At 66.0% G+C, this 22,584-nt stretch overlaps 1 protein-coding gene across 1 annotated transcript; it reads right to left on the reverse strand.

The window, feature by feature from the left end:
* Positions 1 to 1,007: 1,007 nt before the first annotated feature.
* ZNF469 (zinc finger protein 469) lies at positions 1,008 to 12,218 on the reverse strand (the record flags this gene model as incomplete). The annotated part of the gene is made up of 1 exon (XM_079723402.1): positions 1,008 to 12,218. One exon carries the CDS (start codon positions 12,216 to 12,218, stop codon positions 1,008 to 1,010), a length of 11,211 nt encoding a protein of 3,736 aa, XP_079579528.1.
* Between the last annotated feature and the right edge of the window lie 10,366 nt (positions 12,219 to 22,584).

Below are 22,584 nucleotides of genomic sequence, written 5' to 3' on the forward strand. Positions count from 1 at the left end.
CAGCCCCTGGGTCGTGTCAGTGCATGAGCTGCCCGACTGGCTGCTCTGACCTGCCCGTGGGGCTGGAGCCTCCCACCGATGGCCGGGAGCCAGCGAAGGGCTTCTTAGGCCACTGGTGCCTTGGGCCGCCCGTGTAGCACATTGCGCCTCCTGGCCCGACCCCACCCCCCAGGTAAAACAAATCAAGGAAGCCTGTATTCACATTACAACATGAAAATAGCACCAGGATCTTCAGAGTAAAATTGCTGATACTTGCAGCAGAGAGCTCCATGTAGAAGGAAGGCTCTAGAGAGGGCAGCTGCGGAGGCTGGGCTGGGGGTAGTGCGGGTGGGGAGGGAGGACCAGGGGTCAAGGTGCACTGGAGACCAGCGCTTCCGTCAGTGGCACGGACAGTGGCCGGCATGACCCTGTGGTCAGAGAAGGCCTGTTGTGCTCGGGGGGGTGGGGTGGTCCGGGGGGCGCTGGGCAGCTCACAGATGGCTCTTCTGCCCCCATCTGGTTTCTAGGGTCGCTTTGGAATTCCAGCAACAGCAGCAACGACACTAAGACAGAGGCTGCCACCATACGACCGGCGGCTGCCTCAACTTATTTCCTGCTAGATGACACAGGTGGGGCGCCCTGTGCAAACCTTTAAAGCGAGGGGTTCTCTGGCGTACCGGGCCTTGGCTGTGGGGCACACGGGGCTGGGGTGGGGGGGGAGTGGCTCTCTCTTTAACGTCTTGGTACTGAGAAAACAGCTGCATGGTCTTAAAGAGGCTGCAGCTGGCCCGCCCCTCACCCTCACCTTCCAGCTAGAAAGGGATTGCTGTCCACCCCAGGCCCTGCTCAAGGCATCAGAGTCGCAGGTCTAACACCAAAGTCTGAGTATCTGCACGCTATGGCAGGTGGATTAAGATGTGGCCACCAGGCAAACTCTCGGAGGACTGGAGCTCCTCAGCATAGACCAGGTCCCCCATTTGCCAGTTCGTCCCCAGCCCCACTCCCAGGCACGCGCTGGCTCCTATAAATTACTCGGAAGCATCCTTTTTTAAAGGGATCTTGAAGCTGGTTAGTCTCTGCCCAAAAAGCTGGCTGAGGAGGTGGCTCTGGGACTCGGCTGTCCGGCAGGCCCGGGAGTTGGGGGGTTCAGCACCGAGGACAGCCCCACCCCTCCTGGGGGGCCTATGCAGGGGTCTGGCCTGGGGGAGAGCCTTGCCCAGCCCCTCCTTGCCGCGCCTGCTGTTCCCTTGGGCATGGCCGGGCTCCCCCTTCCGCGGCTCTGAGGGCTGGGGCGGTGTTGTGCCATTCTGGCTACTGGGCTTGGGCTTGGCAGGGAGAACGCGGCTGGGAGTCGCCTGTTTTCGCGGGGCCCGGGGGGGTTTGTCAGGGACCGCGGGGCCTCTCCCTAGGCTCCCCACAGCTTCATTCCTGGTTGGCCCCGGCGCCCGGCCCTTTCTCTTCTTCTCACTGCTGTCCCCATCCTCCCTGGGGCCCAGGCTCCCTCGCGGCCCCTGGTCACCGGCTTCCCTTGGTCCCTTGGGGTAGCCCTTGGCTGGGGCTCGAAGGGGGGCCTTGTCTGGGGCGGGGCCCTGGCCTGGGCCGTTGGGTTTGGCTGGGGTGGTGGCTGTCTCACTTTGGAGCTGCCCACTGGCTGGCTGGGGCTGGCTGCCGCCCGCTGCCTTGGTGCCCTGCCGGGGGCCTCCAGCGCCCTGGGAGCCGGGGCCCGGCTTGACTTTGAGGGTGGGGGGCTTTGGCCTGTCCAACGTGCCATGGGGGAGCTCTCTGGGCATTGGGCTGGGCACCGCCTTCTTCAGTTGTACTGGGAACTTGGGTGCTTTGCTGGGGGTGGACGAGGCTGACCTGTCCTTGGACGAGCTCTGGCAGCCCCCGGGCTTGTTGGCACTGCCCCTGTGGGAGGAGCCTCCTGTGCCCCCGGCAGGTGCCACGTGACACGTGGACACCTGCTTCTCCTTCCAGAGCAGAGAGGGGGCTTCTGGGTGATGGTCAGGGGCACATTTGCCAGGGGCACTTGGGGTCCTGTGTTTCCCTGAGAGCGGGCCAGCTGCCCTCTTTTCCTCTGCGTCTTGGCCTCTGGCTCCCGGCTGGGGCAGAGAGCCCCCCAAGGGGTGAGCCTGCTGGAGGAAGCGCCCAGGGCTGCCTGGGGAAGCCTCGTCCTCGGAGCTCTCCAGGGCCTGGTCCGGCTCGTGGCCATCTTTGCCATCAGCCGAGGCCGCCGGGAAAGGAGACAGAGACGGGGGCAGGAGCTCCTGGAGGGCAGAGGGCAGATCGCCGCTGCCGACGGGGTGGCCCACGGGGTCTGTGGGCCTCTCTGGGGTCCCGGGCTGCCCTGCTGTGGTGCTGGGAGCTGCCTCCGGGCAGGGCTGGGGCAGGGCTGGGAGGGACCGCTCGTTCAGGGTGGCGCCGCAGTCCCGGGACAGAGGCCCGTCCACGCCGGCCCCGGGGGGGCTGCTGGACGTGGCCACCCTGCGCCGTTTGCTGGGAAGCGAGCCCTCTCGGGTCAAGGCCTTCTGCCCGGGGACGCCGGGCCGCCGCACGCCGCGGAAGGTGAAGGGCTGCTGTGCCCTCCTCCGGTGTTTGTCCATGTGCCGGTCGAACTGCTCCTTTTTGGCAAAGGTGTAGTTGCAGGAGCTGCAGACGAAGGACCTCTTGCTGATGTGCGTGACGTTGGCGCAAAGCTCGCAGGCGTACAGCGGGGTGTGCTGCAGCTCCAGCTCCCCGCTCAGCCCGTGCTCGCCGCCCAGGTGCACGCGCAGCTCCTGGTGCTCGGGGTACACCCGGGGGCACTGGGGGCACAGGTAGACGCGCTGCGGGCTGTGCACCGCCAGGTGGCGCTGCAGCTTGAACGGTTTGGGGAACCGCTTCCCGCAGTGGTGGCAGTCGCGGGCGGGGTCCTTGCAGTCCTGGTGCACCGGGACGGCTGGGAGGGGGGACTCGCTGTGCGAGCGGCCGTCGGGGGACGAGCCGCCGGGCGGGGCCGGGTTCACGCAGGCTGACGGGCTGCCCTGGGCCGAGGCGCTGTCCGGGTCTGAGCCGTTGGCGCGGACCTTGGGTCTTGGCCTCTCCCTCGGGAATTCCTTCCGAGCTCCCACATCCGCCCCTGACGCCTCCGCGGGGCCCCCGCCTGCCTTGCCGCCGGTGGAGCGCTTGCCCCGGCGGGGTTTGGAGACCTGTCCCACGATGCCGCTGAGGAAGCGCGTGGCCACGCCGTCCCCCTCCCAACATCCGGGCAGCTCCCCCAGGGACCTCCGCGCCTGCCCCTTGCGGGCGAAGCGCACGGCGTGTTCTCGCAGGTGCTCGTTGTACATCCAGACGTCGGCGACCTCCCGCCGGCACATGCCGCAGGCCCACAGCCCTGCCTTGCTCTGCACGTGCTTCTCCTGCAGGTGCTCCCTCAGCAGCTCGCGGGAGCCGAACCTGCGCTCCACGCACATGTAACAGGTAGGGGGCGGCGAGGGACTGTGCGCCAGCTTGTGGAGGTCCAGCTCTCCCAGGCCGTGGAAGCGCTGAAAGCACACCCTGCACTTGTAGGACGCCCTCCTGGCCTTGGGGGGTCGGCCTCCACCTGGGGCCCTTCTTGCCCCGGCCGCCCCCTCTGTCCTGCTTTGTGGGCCCTGGGAACTGGCCGTGGCCTTGAAGTCCAAGAAGCTGGCGCCGGGGAGAGCTGCAGGGTCTTCGCAGGGTCCTAGGAAGCACAGGTCCTGCATCTGCAGGTCCACGGCGCTCCCAGGGACACCACACTCGTAGTGCTCTCGCTCCAGGCTGGGGGGCTCGGGGCTCGCATCTCCCGGAGAAGAGGTGGCCCCGTCGGCGGGGGCCTGCAGCTCCAGGCCTCGCCAAGCTGCCGGGACCATGTGCAGCTCAGGGATGTTTTCTGACGGGTGGTCCTCGGAGCAGCAGGGGTCCACCTCCGCGTGGGGCTCCAGGGCCCACAGGCTGGGGCCCATGGCCCAGGGGTCAATGCCAGGCACCTTGCTGCTGAGGAAGCCCTCCAGGAGGAAGGACTCCGGCAGACCCGCAGCCTCGTCACCCCACGGGTCCTCGTGGGACAAGCAGAGCGAGCCAGAGTCACTGAGGTCCGTGGGCAGGCGGAAGGAGGGCAGGGTGACACTGCCCCCTGCCTGGCCGCTGGGCTCGGGCTGGGGAGGTGGCTTCGACTTTTTACAGCGCTTCCCATAGACACGGGGGTTCTTCTTCCGAACCAAGCGGTCTCCCAGGGGGAAGAGCTGGGAAAAGGAGGCCTCGTCATCAAACACGCTCAGAGGGTCTCCGAGATCCGGGCTGGGGGCTTCAGGGGCAGTGCTCTCCTGCCCCTGGACCGCCTCTCCCGGACTGTGCAGGGGGTCCTGCAGGCAACTGCTGACGGTGCCGCCTGCTTCAGAACCACGAGTCTCGGGAGGGCCCTGGGGGTCCCAGGGGGCCTCGTGCCCCTCCCAGACACCTTGCCCCGATCTGCTCTCGGCCACTCTGCTGTCCCCTGCAGGTTTACCCCCAGCTGCCCTCGACGGCTCTTTGCAGGTGCCAGACGTCCTGGTCTCTCGGGGTCCCCCGCACCCTCTTGCCGAGGCTGCTTTCCGCCCCACTGGCCCTTCTGGCCCAGGAGATGCCCCCTCCACCATCCCTGGACAGGCCACCCGATCCCCAGGAGACTTCCGTGCAGGCGTCTCCTCCAGGTCCGTGGCGACGAAAGTCGGCGGCGTGGACTCAGTCCCCTGCTCTGCCTCTGGTGAGAGGTGGCGGCTCGGGAGAGCCGGGCAGTTGGCAATGGCAGTTGATGGATTCCAGCCTCTTCTCCTTGAAATCACATCTGCGGGGCCCTGGAGACCGCTCTCCTCCCGGGACCTTCTCGCTCTTGGCTTTCTCGCCCTCTTGCTGGCTTTCCCCTCTGACTCGCTGGGGAGGTCTGCGGGCGGCCTGCCCCGCCTCTGGCTCCCGCCTTTCTTTGTCTGTTTGGAACGGGGCTCATCCCTCTCCAGCTGGTCCCGTTTCCTGGGCTCTGCAGGCCTCACGTCCACCCCTTGCTTGACCATGTCTGGGGGATGTGGTTCCCAGCGAGGGGGACAGCCTGGTGCCCCCAGAAGGCTGAGCCCCCGCCTAGGCCCCCTGGACATCTCGGGACCCAGGGCATCCTCAGGAGCCACAGAGCTGCGAGCAGGGGTTAGCCTACCGGCCTGGCTGGGGTCTCGCAGCAGACGCCTCGCTTTCTCCTTCCCCGGCGCCCTGCGGCTCTTCTTCCCGGGTGGGTGGCATGTCTGGGGAGCAGGTGGGGCCACTGGGCTTGGCTGGGAGGCAGTAGCCCTGTGCAGCCCGTGCTTCCTGGCTCTGTGGCGGCTCAGGCCCGGCCCAGAGCGGAAGGAGGCCGAGCAGACCTCACAGGTCACGGGCTGCCCGCTGGGGGCTCTGCCCCGCCAGTGGCCGTTCTCAGTGAACACAGGCTTCTTTTTAAAGCCACGAGGCTTCTGTCTGGGGTCCTGGGGACTGAGGGGATCCCCCTGGGGTCTCTGGTGGAAGATGTTCCCGTGGCTTTGGGGGGAGCGTGGTCTGGAGTCGCTGGCTGTGCCGCTTGGAGTTGTGGTTCTGCCTGGGTGGAGCGCTGTGGAAGGGCAGGTGACCCTCAGACCCCTGGTGCCGGCTTCGGATGCCTCTGTAACGGCAGGGCGCCCGGCCCCGGGCATCTCTAGGCCCTCCTGTTCTTGGAGGCTGGCCTCTGCCTCGCCTTCCTGGCAGGTGTGGGGATCTGGCCCCACGGCCCCCCGTGTGGAAGGGTCAGTGGGCACAGCGGTGACACCGTGGCTTTCCCTGTTGCCTGGGGGTTCTGAGGAGGGGCCCTTGGGCACCCCATCGGGGTGGGTGCTGGACAGGGCTCCCCTGGGGTCTGGCCACTCGGCCCTGGGGCCTCTGACTGCCCCCAGGCCATCAGTGGTAGGGATGCCGGACAGGGCAGCGGCCTTGACGGTCACTCTCGGGGAGGTGGCCCTCGCTGGGTGGGGAGGGGTGACACAGGCAGGAGCTTCCCTTGGTCTCTCTTTTCTGGAACCCTCTAGGGTTCTTGCCATGCGACCTCCAGGGCAGTCCCCTCCATGGGCGGGAGTGAAGACACCGACGAAGCTGGGCTCCTTGGGAGCGTCTTCCAGGGGGCCACAGTCCCCCCGGAGAGGGCGGCGAGCTGGGCCTTCCTTGGGGCCGCAGGGATTGGGGGTGGCTGCAGAAGTGGGTGAGGCGGTGTGGCTGGCCAGGTCCCTGGTGGGGGACACTGGTCTCTCGCCAGCGAACAGCAGATGCTTCTGAAGGCCTGGGCCAGCTACCGCCTCTGGAGTCTGGTCCTCAGGCCCATCTTCCGTGTCGGCTGCTGCCAAGGCTGGGACTGAAGGCTCTGCCTCAGAGTAGGTGGGGCCTGGGGTGGCCCGTGCCCCGTTCCAAAGGCCCACGGCCGCCCTGCTTCTCTGGAGCTGCCCGGCTAGCTGGTCTGGCCGCCCCGGCCTCCCCTGGTCATCTGGCTGCAGTTGGCTGGCTCCGACTTGGCCCTTGGGCTTCTCGGCCTGGCCGTGTGAGCCTGGATGTCCATCTCCCTCTGGCCCCAGCTGGCGTCCGGCCACAGCAGGGATGGCTGTCATCCGCACACACCCCGGGAAGCCCCGGGCAGGGCTGCAGGCCATTTTCCCACCTTCCACACTCTCCTCTCCCGGATCTGAGGGGTCGCTGTGCTGAGGACTCTGGGTGTCATCAGGCGGGGGCCCCTGTGAGCCCTGGGTGTCATCTTCTCTCTCAGCCGCTCTGGCCACCAGGAGCTGGAGCTGATGAAGGGGGCTCGAGGCTGGGTCCTGGGGCCTTCTGCCAGGGCTGGGGTCGGGCACGGAGGCACGACTTGGGGAGGCCCCCGCCGGCACAAACCCCTCATCACCCTCAGGGCCAGGGCCCCCTGCTGCAGGGGACAGGAGTCCTGCTCCTCCTGACCCACCTGTGCTGCTCACAGAGTGTCCCTTGGGAGCACTGTTGTGACTGGCACCAGAATGTGGGGTGGCACCCAGGGGCAGAAGCTTGGCCCCTCGGAATGCCAAGCCAGGGGCCAGAGGGGCAACAGGGCTGCCGAACGCTTCCAGCTCTGAGGGGTCTCGGCAGGGCCCAGGTGCCCTGTGGGATCCCGGGGAAAGCCCCCCTCTCCGTGGGCAGGGAAAGAGCAGTGGGAGGTCTTGGCTGTGCTGTATTCTGGTGGCCCTGTTACCCTTAGAAAGTGAAGGCTCAGGGTTTGGGCTGCACTTCGCTAAACTCCCCATGTCCCATGGGGGGTCCGGTAAACAGACTTCCAGGTGGGTCCCGAGGCCCCCTTCGGCCCTGGGCAGCCCCGTCTTGGAGACCCCGGCTTTCTGCACTGGCCGGAAACTGAGGCTGGCCCCAGTGGGCCTGAAAGGACCCTCAGGAACCGTGACGTCCTTGTGGGCGCCGGGAGCCAGGGCTGCTTCTCCAGGGTGGAACGAGGGCCACTCCTCCTGGGGGCCCCCCAGAGTGCCCCCCGTGGTGGCCACAGTTGTTTCTGCCCCCTCCGGGCGTGGACTCAGTTCCCCAGGACTGGTGACGCTGGCTCCGCACGGCTCTCCCGGGGCGTCCTGTGCGCCTCTGCTTTGCAGCTGACTCTCCAATTCGGTGACCAGCCTTTTGATCTCGAGCTCCTCCTCCGACAGGTCACTGCTACAAGCGGTGCTACATTTGATTACCTTGCCGGGCAAAGTGGGGAGGCTGGTGGCCACAGTCCCTTCACTGGGACACCTCTGACTGAATGCCTTTTCCCCTGAGAGGCTGGGAAAAGGGCCCAGATGGCCAGGCGGCACGGGGGACACTTCCTCCAGCAGGGACCAGCCCTTCTTGGGCAGAAACGAGGGGTACGGCGGGTCTAGCTGAGGTTTCCTTGGGGGAGGGGCGGCACACGCACACGGCCCCTGGGTGTCCCCATTCCCAGAGAAGCTGCCATAGACTGGTGGCTCGAAGCCGTCCCCAGGCAGCCCCGAGAAGAGGGCCGTGCGCTCCAAGGCCGGCGGCGATTCAGCTTTGCCTGGGCCCGTGACGACTGTGTAGGGTGGGTTCCTGGGTGGCTTCGGCTCTTGGGAACTGGCATCCTCGCCATCCTGGCAGAGGCCTGCCCTGATGGCTGGTGGGCTGTCTGGGGCTGAGGACTGGGACCCCAGGTCTTCGTGGAAACGGTCAGCCAGGTCTTTGGGTCTGAGGAACAATCCGCTGGGAGGGCTGCTGTAGGGCTGAGGCCCCTTTTTGGCAGCTGGAAGCCCCACGGAGTCTCCAAGACCAGGGGTCTTCAAAAAGAGGGCCCTGGGTTCGGGGTGGGCCGTGTCGGCTGCGTTAGCGCCGGGCACCGGTGATTCTCCCGGCGGGGAGGCAGGGGGCTCCTCTCCGTCCTCGGAGACGGCAGGCTCCGAGCACCGGGGGGCACCCAGCGGGGGCGAGCTCGTGCGGGGCAGCACTGCATCCCCCTTGTGGAGCTGTGGTCGCTCTGGGGTTGGGGGGCAGGGGTCTGAAGAGGAGCTCAGAGCCTCTCTGTGAAGTTCTGTGGCCTCAGGGGGAAGGTTTTCAGCAATTTCAGGGCTCTTGGTGTCTTGGGGGAAGTCCAGAGAGGGATGGCTTTCCTCTGGGGTCTCGGCGCCCGTGAGACCCTGCAGGAGGCGCTGGGGGCCTCTCTCCTCAGGGCCCACTCCAGCCTCTGGGCCGTGCGACGGGCCCTGGGCCTCGGGACTCTTGATGGGACCTGGCCACGGCCTGCCTGGCTCCTCTGGGCCCGGGGAGCCCCCAGGCCTCACGGCCTCCTGCCTCACGGCCTTCCTAGGCTTCTGCTGCTGCCCGTCCTCTCTGGGACCCGGGGCCACGTCCACTTCCTTCCTCTTCTCGCCCCGGCGCCATCGCCGGCCGCTGGGGCGGGGCCGGCCTCTGAAGCGTGAGCCTCGCAGCCGCGGGCCATCCTCCTCCTCAGACTCGGAGGCGCCGTCGCAGTCCGGGGCCCCGCCGTCCATGGTGCCCGGGGCTGGGCCGCGCTTGCCCGCCCGGTTCTTCTGCTGCACGATCTTGTGGATGAGCTCCTTGCTCCAGGTGCCGCCCCGCGGCCGCCTCCGCCTGCAGTCCTGGCCGGGGGACAGTCGGAGGCGCCTGGAGCTCCGGGTCTCCACCAGGAGGGCCCGTCCCCCTGGGTCTGCGTGGCTCTTGGGGGCCTGGGTTCTGAGGTCCCGCGGACGGGACAGGGCCGTCTCAGCCCGGCCTTTCCTCCTCGGCCTCAGGCGGCTGGCCCTGGAGCCCCTGCCCGGCCTCTTGGCGGTACTGACCGTGTCCAGCTCTTTCCGGAACAACTTAAACCGCTTTCCTCTTCTCTGCTGGCCGGCCAAGCTGGCCCCATCTGCCTCTGAGGGCGCTGGGCCCAGGGAGCGGGTTTTGGGCCTGGGGCCGGCCGGGTAGCCCCTGTCGCCGGGCCGGGGTGGCTGGGACTCCAGCAGGGCAGTCACCGCCGGGAGCGGGAGCTGGGCTTTGTTCTCTGGCGTTGCCCCCAGCCTGGTCTTGGGGGGCTGCCCGGTGGCGGGCCCCCGGGGGCCGGAAGGTTCCTCGTCAGTGAAGACGTCGATGAAGCTGCTGTCGATCTCAGGGTTGTCTGACTGGTACTCCAGGCCGTTGAGCGCCTCCGTGATGAGGCTGTCCAGCTTGGCGGCGTCCTCCAGGTCCAGGTCCCCTGCAGGCAGTGGGAAGGGGGCGGCGGCCGGGCTGGGCAGGAAGCTCATCCTCAGGGGGTCATCTCTGCCATCGGGCCGGACGTCCCCACCCAGCAGGAAGGGCGCTGTCCTGGTGTGGCTGAGTGGGCTCGGGGTCCCGCTGGCCGGTGCTTTGGGGGCGGCCAGTGCGGAGGGGGTGACGGGGGGCGTGGGGAACCCGGGGGGCTGCTGGTGGCCATCCTTGGCCCTGGCCGGCAGCAGGCTGCAGAACTGCCGGTGCCCCAGGAAGGCGGCTAGGCTGCTGTAGTTCCGGTCACACTGCCTACACGTGAGCAGCACGTCCAGCTGGTCCAGGTTGGCGCTGCTGAGGGGGAAGTGGTGGGCGGCGTAGGGGGGTGGCTCCTGGGGGAAGCCCTCCAGGCCCACGCTGCCCACCTCGAGCCCCGAGCTAGGGAACGGGGTCTCTTCCAGCCCCTCTGTGGGGAAAGGGAAGGCCTTGACTGGCTCCGGCTGGTAGTGGATGGGGAGGGCGTGCGAGGGCTCGGGGGAAGGGAAGGGGCTGCCGGTCTCCTGGGGGTGAGTGGGTGGGTGGAAGAAGGCGGAGGGCCCGAGCGGCCCAGGGAGCTGGCCCTCATCCGAGCTGGGGTTGGCTGGGCTGCTGGACAGAGGGGACAGCGACGAACAGGTGCTGCTGGCCGTGTGGGTGGCCGGCGAGGGCAGGGGAGACTCGCTGGGGGAGGCTCCCACCACCCTGGGCGGGGGCGGGCCGGGGGGGCCCCTGGGGGAGGCCTGGGGCTGGGCCGCCCCGAAAAACGGGGGCTGGGCTCCAGGGTCCTTCAGCCCGTTGTAGGCGAACAGCCCAGGGGAACCACTGCTGTGCTGGCCCGGGCTGTTTCTCAGGACCGCCAGCTTCTCGCCCGGCCCGGGCGTCTTGCCTGCGGCAGCAGCCAGGGCCCCCTGGCTGCCCCCCTGCCACTCAGGGACTTCCGGGGGGAAAGGTAGCTGGTTCAACATCTCCATCTGGTGGGGGCCGGGGCCGGCGGCCGGGAGCACCTGGGGCCAGGGCAGCGGGGGGCTCTGGGGGAGGCTGAGCTGCTGGCCTGGGCCGGGCTGGGCTTCGAAGAATGCGCTCCTGGTGGTGGCCAGGGGGCCCAGAGGAGGCGTGGGGTAAGGGGCTGTGGCGGGGTCCCAGAGCGGGGGCAGTCTGGTGGCGGGCGGCCCGGAGGCAGTCAGCTCCGTGTCCCGAGGCCCTGGGCTGGTGCCCACCCCGCCAGCTCCGGGGCTTCCATACGCCTGCCCGGGAAACTGCCTCTGGGCCAGCGAGTTTGGGGGCCCCCTGGGGCTCCCCAGCCCATTGTGGGCTGAAGGCGGCCTCTCAGGGAGCACTTTGGTCATGCTCTCGTGCAAACTGTCCCGGAAGGTGGCCGTGCTCTCCGAGAAGGGGCTGGGAGCCGGGCGAGCAGCACCAGCGGGAGGGAGCACACCGCCAAGGTCGCTGGGGGCGTTGAGGCCGCCGGGGCGGCCGGGGTAGCAGGGCGGGGCTGGGGGGCCCGAGTGGGCGGGCAGGGGGTAGACTGGGCCCGTGCCCACCGGCTCCTCGGGCCACACTCCCCGAGGCTGGTGGAAGGCGAACACCAGCGCCCTCTCGGCATACTCGGGCCCGGCTGCGTCCTCGGGGAAGGGTTTCGGGCCGGCTCCATGCAGCTCTGGGAAGGGGTACTGGAAGGCAACCACCCCGGGGCTGCCACCTTCGGGAAAGGGCTCCGGCTCAGCGGGCGGCACCCCGAAACTAGCACCTGGGAAGCTGTTCTCAGCCGTGGGAGGCCAGGCGTCGGCCCTGCTGGCCTGGAATTCCACGTAGGAGGCCGGCTGGCAGGGGCTGGCGCCGCTGCTCTGGGGGGCCCTGAGGGGCGGGGGCCCAGGGGTGGCGCTCGGTGAGGTATAGTTGGTGGAGGTAAAGCTGGAGGGGGTCTCCTGGAAGCACTTTTGGAAGCTGAGCTCTTCCGGGCCAGGCGAGGCCTCAGCCCTGGGGGGGCCGGGCCTGAGACGGGCTCTGGTTCCTTGGCCCCGGGGGGCCTCGGTCTCTGGGGGCCGGGGGGCCTCTTGCTGCGGGCCCTCAGGGGTCTTCTCGTCCAGGGCGGGTTTGGGCCTTGAGCTGGCGATGCTCAGACCGTAGAGCTGCTGGGGGCTGCTGTCCAGCCTGCTGGCCCGCCGCGTGCGAACCTGCACCAGGTTCCTCCCTGCCGGGGCCGGGGGGCTGCTTCCCTTCCCAGGGGCGCTGCTCAGGGACTGGGCTCTGGGGAGCGGGGCCTTGGGCCCCAACTTCCCAGCCTGCCGCACCTGGGTCTCAGGGCTTTCCATGGCTTGGGCCCCGCTGCCCGTGGCTTTGGTGGTCCTGTTGGCTGGGGCACTGACCTCACTGGGAGGTTGCAGGGGGCCCCCCGTGCCACTGGCCGCTGGGCAGGGCTGCAGGTCTCCGGTCATGGTTGGGGGTGGCGCTCCGAGGGGCTGCTCTCCAGGCATGGCCCCTCTGTCCTGGGTGCTAGGAGGATGCTGTGGTCTGAGGCGGGCCGCGGAAAGCGGGCCGGGCGGACATCCTCGCCCCTCGAGGGGCCCTGGAGGGGCCTGCTCTCATGGTCCTGAGTGGAGTCTGCAAGGAAAGGACAGAGTGGGTCGGGGACCGTGGGGCTTCGTGGCTCCCACGGTGGCGTGGCAGGCTGGAAGCAGAAGCAGCGGGCTCGTAACCTATACTTTTAGGGGAGGAGGCTTGGCTCCGTAGGCACCCTGAGAGATGAAAGCGGAAAAGAGTTGCTGCCAGACTGAGAAAGGGCTTAGCGGGGGCGCGGATTGGGGTTGGGGAGGAAAAGGAAGGAAAAAGAGAGAAAATACTGTTGGGGCCTGAGATCTGAGAAGACCCCTGGCCACCCCGAAGCAAGCCCTGCTAGGCACCAGCCAGGCCCTGAGCAGGAAAGCCCCATGTGGCATGTGGCTCCCAGACCTGCAGTGGCCCCGTGGTGGGGTGACCGGCACCTGGTGGCCAGGGCAGAGAGCCCAGGAAGAACGGAGGGGGCGTCTGGCTGAGGCTCCCGCCTGGTCCTTCACCTGCCCCATCCCCTGACCCTGGGGTCACACAGGATGGCCTCAAGGCCCTTGTCCTGCGGATCCCCGGTCTCCGGAAGGTTCCGGCTCCTTTCTTGGGCCCCTGAGCTGAGCTCCTGTTTTGGGGCACACGTATCTGGCCTGTGCCTGTGACGCTTCCTGCTGCAAGCAGGACAGGCCATATGGCTCCTTCTGGCCGCTAAGTTGCGAGCAGCAGTGGCTCATGCTTCTTTCAGGCAGAGACGTTCAGAGCCAGGACCTGGGAATCGCCTTGCTGCCTCTCAAGGGCCGAGGTCACAGGCTGTGGTGCGCTAGCTGCCTGCTGCCAGGAACACTGCCCATCTCCTGGCTCCCTTTCTCCATCGGCGGAGGGGGATGGTCGGACCCGGTTGTCTGAAGGGTCCTTTCAGTTCCAGCAGCTGTGAGTTAGCTGCTCCTGGTGGAAGGGCCCCATCTGGGGGCTGACCCCTTGTTCTCAAGTTCAGGTTCACACGGCGCTTCTGGACATCTGCCCCGTGCCCAGCGTCCAGGGGAGCAGACACAGCACAGCTGTGGAGACCTGACCCTGGCTCAGAGCTCCTGGACAACCCAAAGAGGCTGGGCATGGGGGGCAGTGGGCAGGCAGCACCTAACTGCATGCTAAGTGGGACTTAACTCAGGGCCTGGAGGGTCAGGGGAGGGGGCTCCCGCGTGGCAGGCATCAGGGGCTCTGAACCCACTTGGGGCTGGTGTCCGCCCCTCCCTAGGAGCAAGGAAGGAGCAAGGAAGGAGCAAGGAAGGAGCAAGGAAAGAGCAAGGAAGGAGCAAGGAAAGAGCAAGGAAAGAGCAAGGAAGGAGCAAGGAAGGAGCAAGGAAAGAGCAAGGAAGGAGCAAGGAAAGAGCAAGGAAAGAGCAAGGAGGGAGCAAGGAAGGAGCAAGGAAGGAGCAAGGAAGGAAGGAGCAAGGAAGGAAGGAGCAAGGAAGGAGCAAGGAAGGAAGGAGCAAGGAAGGAAGGAGCAAGGAAGGAAGGAGCAAGGAAGGAGCAAGGAAAGAGCAAGGAAGGAGCAAGGAAGGAGCAAGGAAGGAGCAAGGAAAGAGCAAGGAAGGAAGGAGCAAGGAAGGAAGGAGCAAGGAAGGAGCAAGGAAAGAGCAAGGAAAGAGCAAGGAAGGAAGGAGCAAGGAAGGAGCAAGGAAGGGAGGAGCAAGGAAGGAGCAAGGAAGGAGCAAGGAAGGGAGGAGCAAGGAAAGCAAGGAAAGAGCAAGGAAGGAGCAAGGAAGGAGCAAGGAAGGAAGGAGCAAGGAAGGAAGGAGCAAGGAAGGAAGGAGCAAGGAAGGAGCAAGGAAAGAGCAAGGAGGGAGCAAGGAAGGAGCAAGGAAAGAGCAAGGAGGGAGCAAGGAAGGAAGGAGCAAGGAAGGAGCAAGGAAGGAAGGAGCAAGGAAGGAGCAAGGAAAGAGCAAGGAGGGAGCAAGGAAGGAGCAAGGAAAGAGCAAGGAGGGAGCAAGGAAGGAGCAAGGAAAGAGCAAGGAAGGAGCAAGGAAGGAGCAAGGAAGGAGCAAGGAAGGAAGGAGCAAGGAAGGAAGGAGCAAGGAAGGAAGGAGCAAGGAAGGAGCAAGGAAAGAGCAAGGAGGGAGCAAGGAAGGAGCAAGGAAAGAGCAAGGAGGGAGCAAGGAAGGAAGGAGCAAGGAAGGGAGGAGCAAGGAAAGAGCAAGGAAGGAGCAAGGAAGGAGCAAGGAAAGAGCAAGGAAGGAAGGAGCAAGGAAGGAGCAAGGATGGGCTCTGGTCTGTGGGGCCTCTCTGCTCCTGAATTTGCCAGGCAGTGAAGCCCAGGGGCCCGGTGGGCAGATGTGCAAGGGCCCCTGACCTCGAGGGGCCTGCCTCATCACCCCTGCGCACACTGCCCAGGCGCTGGTGTGAGGAGCGGGGAGGGCCGAGGGCTTGGCCTCCCCACAGCTTCTGGAACTTTCTGGGGGTGGCCGGTCACGCCCAAGTGGCCGTCAGACAGCATGGAGGCCCCGCAGGTCCAGGCTCCGAACTGTGCCCCCTGAGAGGGATGGGTGGGCGGGGCTCGGGCCTGGGAGCTGACAGCCCTGGTCCTGATCCCCCAGCCCCTGCCCCGGCTCAGTCAGGCTCAGGGTCTCCACCCACGCCCGGGGCTGACGCTGGCCCCTGAAGAGGGCAGTGAGCAAGCTCCTCGTGGGGTGTTTAGCAGACGGTGGTGGGAACCGACGTATTTCCCTGTTAATCCCGTAACCGCCACGTCCCGTCACCCCCGAGTCCTGTTCTGCTCACGGGCACAAAGCACATGTCGGGCGGCTTGTGCTTCCGCACAAGCTGGGCAGGGTCTGAAAACGGGAATAAGAGGCTCATTTGCTGGTTTTAATCAGCTGTGCTGCAGGCCCCTCAGGAAAGGAGGGGTCTGGCCCGAGTGGCCTGACGAGCTGGCCAGGGGACAGAGCGTCAGGTGACAAGCCCGGCCCAGGGCTGCGGTTCGGAGCCGAGTGCCGGCCCTGACACCCGGCCCCGGAGGTGGCTCCGGGGAGGCAGCTGGCAGCCCCCATGAACTGCCTGAGCGAGCGAGACGGAAGGAGACACGGGTGGCGGGGCGGGGACAGGGCAGCTCTGGCTGCGTGCGGCCCGCCAGCCTCCACTCCAGCGGTCCCCTCTACGTACCTGGGAGTCGGCCCTCAGCTGGGTCGCCGCGCAGCTTCCACAGGGATGGGGATTTCTTGGCTGCAAAGAAAATGGGAAGCATGTCAGCATCAATCTGGTGCTTGGCCGCAAGCCCTGGGGGGGCGGGGCCCGGAGAGAACATGGAGCCTGCAGAGCCCCAGGGAGCCGACGTGGGCTGCGGGGAGCTGGGTGACCGCAGGAGGCCCGTGGGCAGCTCAGCCTGGCCCGGTGGGTGGGGGAGCCCTGCAGGGGTGGGGTCAGCTGGTCACCTTCCCGCTGGGTTGAGGGTGATTTTACATTTCTTATCGTGGTATTTCGTGGGCACGGATCACACGTTCCTGTGGTGGAAGTTCTGCAGTGAGAGGTCCCCCCCGCCACCGGCTCCCCCGGCCCATGGACCCTCTTCCGCTGCCCTGCTGGGTCAGCACACGGGGCAGCTTCTTGTGTTTCCTTCCAGAGTTTCTTGATGCAAATACTAGAAAATATGAATAAATATTCCCATTCCCCCCTTTCTTCAACAAAAGATAGTCTGCTACACGCACTGTACTTTTTTTTTTTTTTTTTTTTTGCAGTACGCAGGCCTCTCACTGCTGTGGCCTCTCCCATTGCGGAGCACAGGCTCTGGACGCACAGGCTCAGCGGCCATGGCTCACGGGCCCAGACACTCCGCGGCATGTGGGATCTTCCCGGACCGGGGCACGAACCCGTGTCCCCTGCATCGGCAGGCGGACTCTCAACCACTGTGCCACCAGGGAAGCCCCACGCACTGTACTTTTTGCATTAAACAGTGAATCCTAGAGGTAAAATCCCCCAGAACCTCATAAAGTGACGCCTGGCTGACGTCTGCCTGTCCATTGCTCCACCCACACGCAGTGTTCTGCAGACCGGCTACTCGTATACCCAGACCTCTCCGGATGGGTGGATGCTAGGTTGTCCTATTTGGGCCTTTACAAATAGCAGAGCAACGAATACGCGTATGTGAGACCAGCAGGATAAACGCAAAGAAGAAATGGCACCGTCGAGGGCAAATGCATTTGCGATTTGGAGAGAGATGGTCAAGTTAAGCGCTACTGCGGTTTTAACATTTGGCCACAAATTCTTCCATCCTCCTCCTTCCAAAAGGTGGAGCCCCAATCCCTCCCCTCGAACAGGGGCTGGACGTGGCGACTCGCGGCTAACGCACAGAATACACGCCCAAATTCTGAACCCACGGAAACGGTACGTAACGGTTCACTGTTTCAAGCTGCCATGTGTCACACAGCCTTAGGGAACTATTGGGACAACTCTTGGGGGTTGTACTGACTTGCGGCCCTCCTGACAACGTGGAGACTCCAAGGCTTTAAAGTGAGTCCCGGCGTCAGAGGGCGGGAAGCGTGCCCTTACCTGGAGGTGGGCAGGCCAAAGCCTGGGGAGGGCTCTGCCTTCCCTGCAGCTCCCCATTGACTCATTCATTCATTCACTGACTCTCTCACTCATTCAGGGATCTCCACGTTTCTGCTGGATGCTGGGCCAGGCGTTGGCCACATAGTGGTCAGCAACTGATTCTGCCTTTGCCGTGAAAAGTCAACAGGAACTATGGATGAGGAAACGAAGGCTCAGAGAGGTTGTGTGGCTTGTCCAAGTCACACAGCAGGTAGTGAACACGTAGGGGTGTGAGGCAGGCCCCTGGGGACCATGCTTGCACCGTGCAGGACAAAATGGCTCTGCACCTCAGCCCCCGCCTCAGGGCCCCTCTCCTCCCTGGGCTGGCCCTGCCTCCACGTGCTGACCTGTGGGCAGGGCTCAGCTACCCCATCAGCCTCTCTCCTCTGTCCCAGGATGGCGGGCCTGACGTTCTCTGCCTGCAGCACCCCATGCTGGCTGCCCCTCTGGGGGCACAGGGGCCCATCTTGGGTGCTCAGACTGTGGGGCAGGTTGGGGACAGCGTGTGCCCGGGTCTCGGGTTCCCACCCCTGCCCAGGCTCTTGGCAAAGCCCCTTGGTGCTGGCTGGTGTGGGTTTCAGCAGGCCTGGGGCCCCTTTGAAGTGGGGAGATCCAATCCCCCAGATCCCGGTCTGCCCCCAGGAACCCCACGAGCTCAGGCGTCTCCTTTTCGCTGAGAAACACCACCTGGCCCCAGCCTCTGGGTAACTCAAGCCCGCGGTGGTGCTGGCTGGCTCCAGCTGGGGTGTGGGCGGCAGCTCCTGGTGAGGGGCGTCCCGCCATGGGCCTTGGGCCCCTGCCGTCCGGTGTTCCCTCCCCACGGACCCCAGGCCCTGTACAGTGTCCAGCCTCTGCTCCTGACCCTCTGCCCTCACCTCCCCTTTCAACCCGCCCCGTTTCCGCTGGGGCCTCTCCGTGCCCTCCTCCTCCACCTTCCCGAGTCTCACCCACTTCCAGGGAGACCGTGAGGGAGGTGGGGTGTCAGCTGGGCCCGGGCTTGAATCCTGGCTCTGGCACTCCTGGCTGCAGAACGGGGTGATCACAGCTCTGGTGTCAAAGGGCTGTGGCCAGGGGGGTGGACGGAACAGCAAATCGTTCACACGGTCCTGCCCGCGCCGAGCCTGCAGGTGTTAGCTGCGAACGTGGTCACTGCTCCTCCAGGCTCCTCTCCAACCCACTTCTTCCAAGAAGCCCTCCCAGTTATGTGTGTCCACCTGAGAAGCAGGTATGATCTCGGGAGCCCTCGGGGGTGGTACTGTCCCCCCACACCGGGGGACTGGGCAGCTCAGCACACAGATGGCCCTGTCTGGTCAGAGCTCTGGGCCCCGACCCCACACGCACCCCTGGGCCCCCCGGTCTTAGTTTCCCCAGCTCTAGACGAGGGGCTCGAGCTGATTACCCCTCAGGCCGCCCCGGCCCCCATCTTCCATGACCCGGCGACATTGCCGCTTGGGGGCCCGGCCAGCACCGGACCTCGCTCTTGCCCTGCGGCCCCCTCGGCCTCCCTGCTGCTGACGTGCCCAGACGTGGGAGGGTTTAATTTTCCTGTTATGATGCTTTCTCACCAGGGTGGGGCTGTACCTTCTTAACCGGCAGGGGCCCGGCCTTCCGTTTCCCATCCTGCCAGAGAGTGAGGCCACACGGCTCAGTGGGGTAGAGGCGTCTGCCCTTTCGTCCCCTCGTCCTGTCCTGGCTTTGTCCCAAATGTGTGCTGAAGCCCTAGCCCCCAGTGCCCTAGGAGGTGCTCAGGCTTGGATGAGGTCGTGAGGGTGGGCTGTGTGCCTGCTCTATCCCAGCCTCGGCCCGGCGGCGCCCGTGTGTGGCGTGGTGCTGGGTGGCAGGACGGGTGTGCGCAGGAGGGCACGGGTGGGGGCAGGCCCAGACTGCTGTCCCCTCTCCGTCACCAGCCGTCCCCCCCCGGGGAGCTCACAGCTTTAGGGGACGGCGCCGAGGCAACAGCAAGGACCACAGAGGACAGTGTGGACACTGCCTCGACCTCATGGCCTCCCTGCAAGGTCAGAGTTCACCCCCACTACAGCCGGGAACAGAGGCTTGGAGAGGGGAGGTTGAGCCCCAGAGGGGTGTGGGCAGGCACAGGCATCGTGACGCCCGTTAGGACGGAGCTCACAGCAGCCGGGCGTGAACGGGGCAAAGGGAGCGAGAGGGGTCTGGCCGAGGGGGGCGGGGACACGCAGTCGGAGAGGCCCCCGTGAGGAGGTGACCCTCAGCGATGCGTGGCCGGGCCTCAGGTGAGGTCCCTCCGGCACAGCCTCGGGGACGGGTGTCCCGGGTGGGAGGCTCGGTGAGGCTGGGGCGGTGAGTGCACGGTGCTGGCAAGGGGGCGGGCCAGCGTGGGTTTTATTGGCGGGTCAGGGATGCTGTGGACACACACCCACCCCAGGCCCCCGCCCCACTTCCCGGATGCCCATCAGGAAGCAAGACGTAGGCGCTGTTGGGTGGGACCAGGCTGTGATGGGCAGCTGGGCTCCAGCCTGACCGGATGCAGATGGGGAAACCGAGGCTCCCAGGGGACTCCAGCCTGTCCGAAGAATAGCCTGGAGCAGGACCTTGCCTTCCCCACCACAGTGGGAGCCACCAGCCTGGCCCACTGCACTGATTCCCCATCCTGACCGAGTCTCCTGAGCTGCGCTTCCCTGGGCGCTGGCCTGTGGCTTGGTCCAGCCTCCCCCGCCGGCCCGCTGCCCGATGGGCGCCCTGCATGCCAGCTCTGCCAGGCAGGGGCCTCCGCTCCAGGTCAGCCATGACTAGTGTGGCTGGAAAAGCGTGAGGGGCACAGCCGTGGGCACCGGCCTTCGTGGCTGCACCCATGGCCTCCCCCGCCGGCCTGCTCTTTCGGTGCCCCTGAGCCCATCCCTTGAGCCCATCCCTGCCCCTTTCCTGGCCAGCCCAGTGATGGCCCCAAATCCTGGGCAGCGAGCGGAGCGGTGCAGCCCAGGACGACGCGGGGTCTCCGTTGGCTGACCCTGAGCTGCGGGGCTGTGATGGCGGCTCATTCTGACATTTATTTTACAAATATTCCCTTTTCCTTTCGCTTCAAAAGCTGCCGCTTTGCTTAAAAAACTATCTGTTACTCGAGCGCTCAGATAAACCTCTGCAGGTAAAATTATATCTGAGATATGGCCCGAGGGTCTGTTTAAGAATACCAGGCAAATTATCAGCTGCATTTATCTTAATTACTTTGGGGGAAAGTGGAGGCTGGCGTTGGACGGGGCTGGGAAGCGGGGGTGCGTTCCGCCTTATCGGGGTGCATATTTGAGATCCTTTAACAGGAGGGAGATAAGAGGAGCACGTGGGGAGAAAACGATGTCTTCGAAATTGACAGGGAGGCGGCCGCGATTCGTGCTTAAAGGCAGGCCCCGTCGCCCGCGGAAGCTGCCGAGGGCAGGCGCCGGGTACCGGCCACTTGCCCCCGTCCTCGTGTTCCTCTGAGACCAACGTTTGGAGGGTGTGAAAAGGCTCCCATCTTGGCCGAGTCCTCCTAGAACAAACCCCACAACCTGCCGACACCACACGCCCTCACTCTGGACACGACGCAGAACCAGGGTCTTAACTCTAAGCATGCTGGGAGCCCTGGAATTTCAAGCAGGGCCTGGAGGTTCTGGCGGACGCTGCACAGGATGGAGCTGGGGGCGCAGAACGGTCTGGGGCAGAGTGGACATGGGAGGAGAAGGGGCCAGCTGTCCACGCCTGGGCTCTGCCCAAGAAGCTGCTCCCTGACCTCAGTCCCCAGGTGGCAGCGGCTCACCTGGCACATCCCAAAGGCCCATGTGTATCCGGAACGCGCTTGCTGGCGCTGCTGACCGCTGGCTGGCATCAGGAGGGCCGCCAGAAATCAGAGGCAGGATCCCCGCCTGGCCACCACTCCCGCGAGGGACCGCCCCCGACACCTGTGCTGACCGGCGCTCTCTGGTCCCCTGGACACCAGCAGCTCTCCAGGGGCCTCGGTGCCAGAACTGCAGGTTGGGAGTGACCACACTGGCCCACACAGGCTGAGCAGGGAAGGGCCGAGGAGTGAGACCAGAGACTTCAGAGGAAGAAAGATGCACAGTCTGCGGAGGTCAAGACGCTGGGGACGCACGCTTGCCTGGGGCCGCGGGGAATCCTGCGCCCTCGTCCCTGAGTGCCTGCTTCAGTGCCCACCTGCGAGAGGTCTACACCTGGGCTGCCCGGGCCCTCCCACCCCGCTGCTCTCTGCCATCACCTGACGCCACTCTCCCGGGCACCTGCTCGCCTCTGCCACCCTCCGCGTTGCCGCAGGCCAGGCGTGCTCCTGCCCAGGCCTGCACGGGCCGGGCCCTCCCTGGGTGCCTCCTTCCCTCCTCCCCGGGGCAGCCCCGATGCTGCCTGTGCCTGGAAGGCTCCCCGAGCTGGGGGCTGGCACAGCCTCTGCCACGAGGCCCGTCTGTCAGTCGCTCGGGGAATGTCCTTTTTTGCTCTCTGCCTACTGCTGCACCGTCCCCCGCTCCGCACAGCTGCCGCTCGAGGTGGGCCCAGGCTGCGGTGGCTCAGGCCCCACTCTCTGCCCCTTCCTGCCCAGGGTCCGGCCCAGGCTGGAGAGGAGCCGGGTCTGCCCAGCCCTGCTGCCGACCTCACGGGGCGCCTCGGGAAGCGCTGCGGCCTCTGTCGGTAAGGGGGCATGCCCCCGACCCCTCAACACAATGCCACAGAACAGGACGAAACGTGCATCGGGGAGCCTGGGGCCCAGCCCTCAAGGAGGAGGATCCTCTTCAAACCTGGGGCTCCAGGTCTGGGGGGCCAGCAGGGGTGGTGTGCAGGGCGGGGTCAGGTCCCCCTCAGCACACAAAGCTGCACACACGTGTGCCCACAGGCACGTGCGTCCACAAACATGCGGACGCATGCCCAAACACGCTGATTTGCACGTGTGCACGCACGCACACACAAACATGCACGTTCACACGCACATGCGTGTCCCACACCCGCACACCCTTTCCGGGGCCGTGCACGGGCTGCCCGCTCTCTGCCTCTGGCCCTCGTTTCTAAACGAGGCCTCGGGGATGCTCTGCGCACAGCAGCCAGCGGGCGGGGGGCTGCCGGGGCAGGCAGGCATGGGGGTATGGAGACCGTGCCCTGGGGCTCCCCATCTCTCCACGTAGCGTCCGAGTCCAGGAACACGTGCTGGCAAGGCGTTCCGGGAACACGTCTCACACCCTTGAGGGTAGCAGTGCACCAAGCTCAGCCTAGCGCACTCCGGGCGACCCTTACCTGGCCCTTGGAGGGTCCTTCTCCCCTGCTTAGAGGGACCGCCTGGGTCCCGTGTGCAGGGAGCATACTGGGACTCGGCAGCCCAGAGAAACCCCCAGCAGAGTCCGGGGTGAATGAAGCCGACTGTCCCAAAGCCAAGAGGCGGCTCATCCGGGGCAGGCTGGTCAGGGCATGGAGGGCAGCGGGGCTGTGAGGACCTGGGACGGTGGCTTCACGGAAGCCACTTGGAAAGCCAGAGTGGACGGGGTGTTTTCTACAGGTTCACCCAGCGGGCAGTTTGGCCTCGGAACTCCAGGACAAGGACCTCTGGGGGCACCTCGTCCAGTGCGCTCACTTCACAGATGAGGAGTGGCAGCTCAGAAAAGGCGCTGGCTTGCCCAAGGGCACACAGTGGCACAGCCAGGCCAGGGCAGCGGCCCAGCGATGCTCAGATCAGCTGACAGCAGAAGCTGGGGTGTCGGTGGGACCAGCCCC

Source organism: Hyperoodon ampullatus (assembly GCF_949752795.1).
Source record: "Hyperoodon ampullatus genome assembly, chromosome: 18".
Classification (NCBI taxonomy): Eukaryota; Metazoa; Chordata; class Mammalia; order Artiodactyla; family Ziphiidae; genus Hyperoodon; species Hyperoodon ampullatus.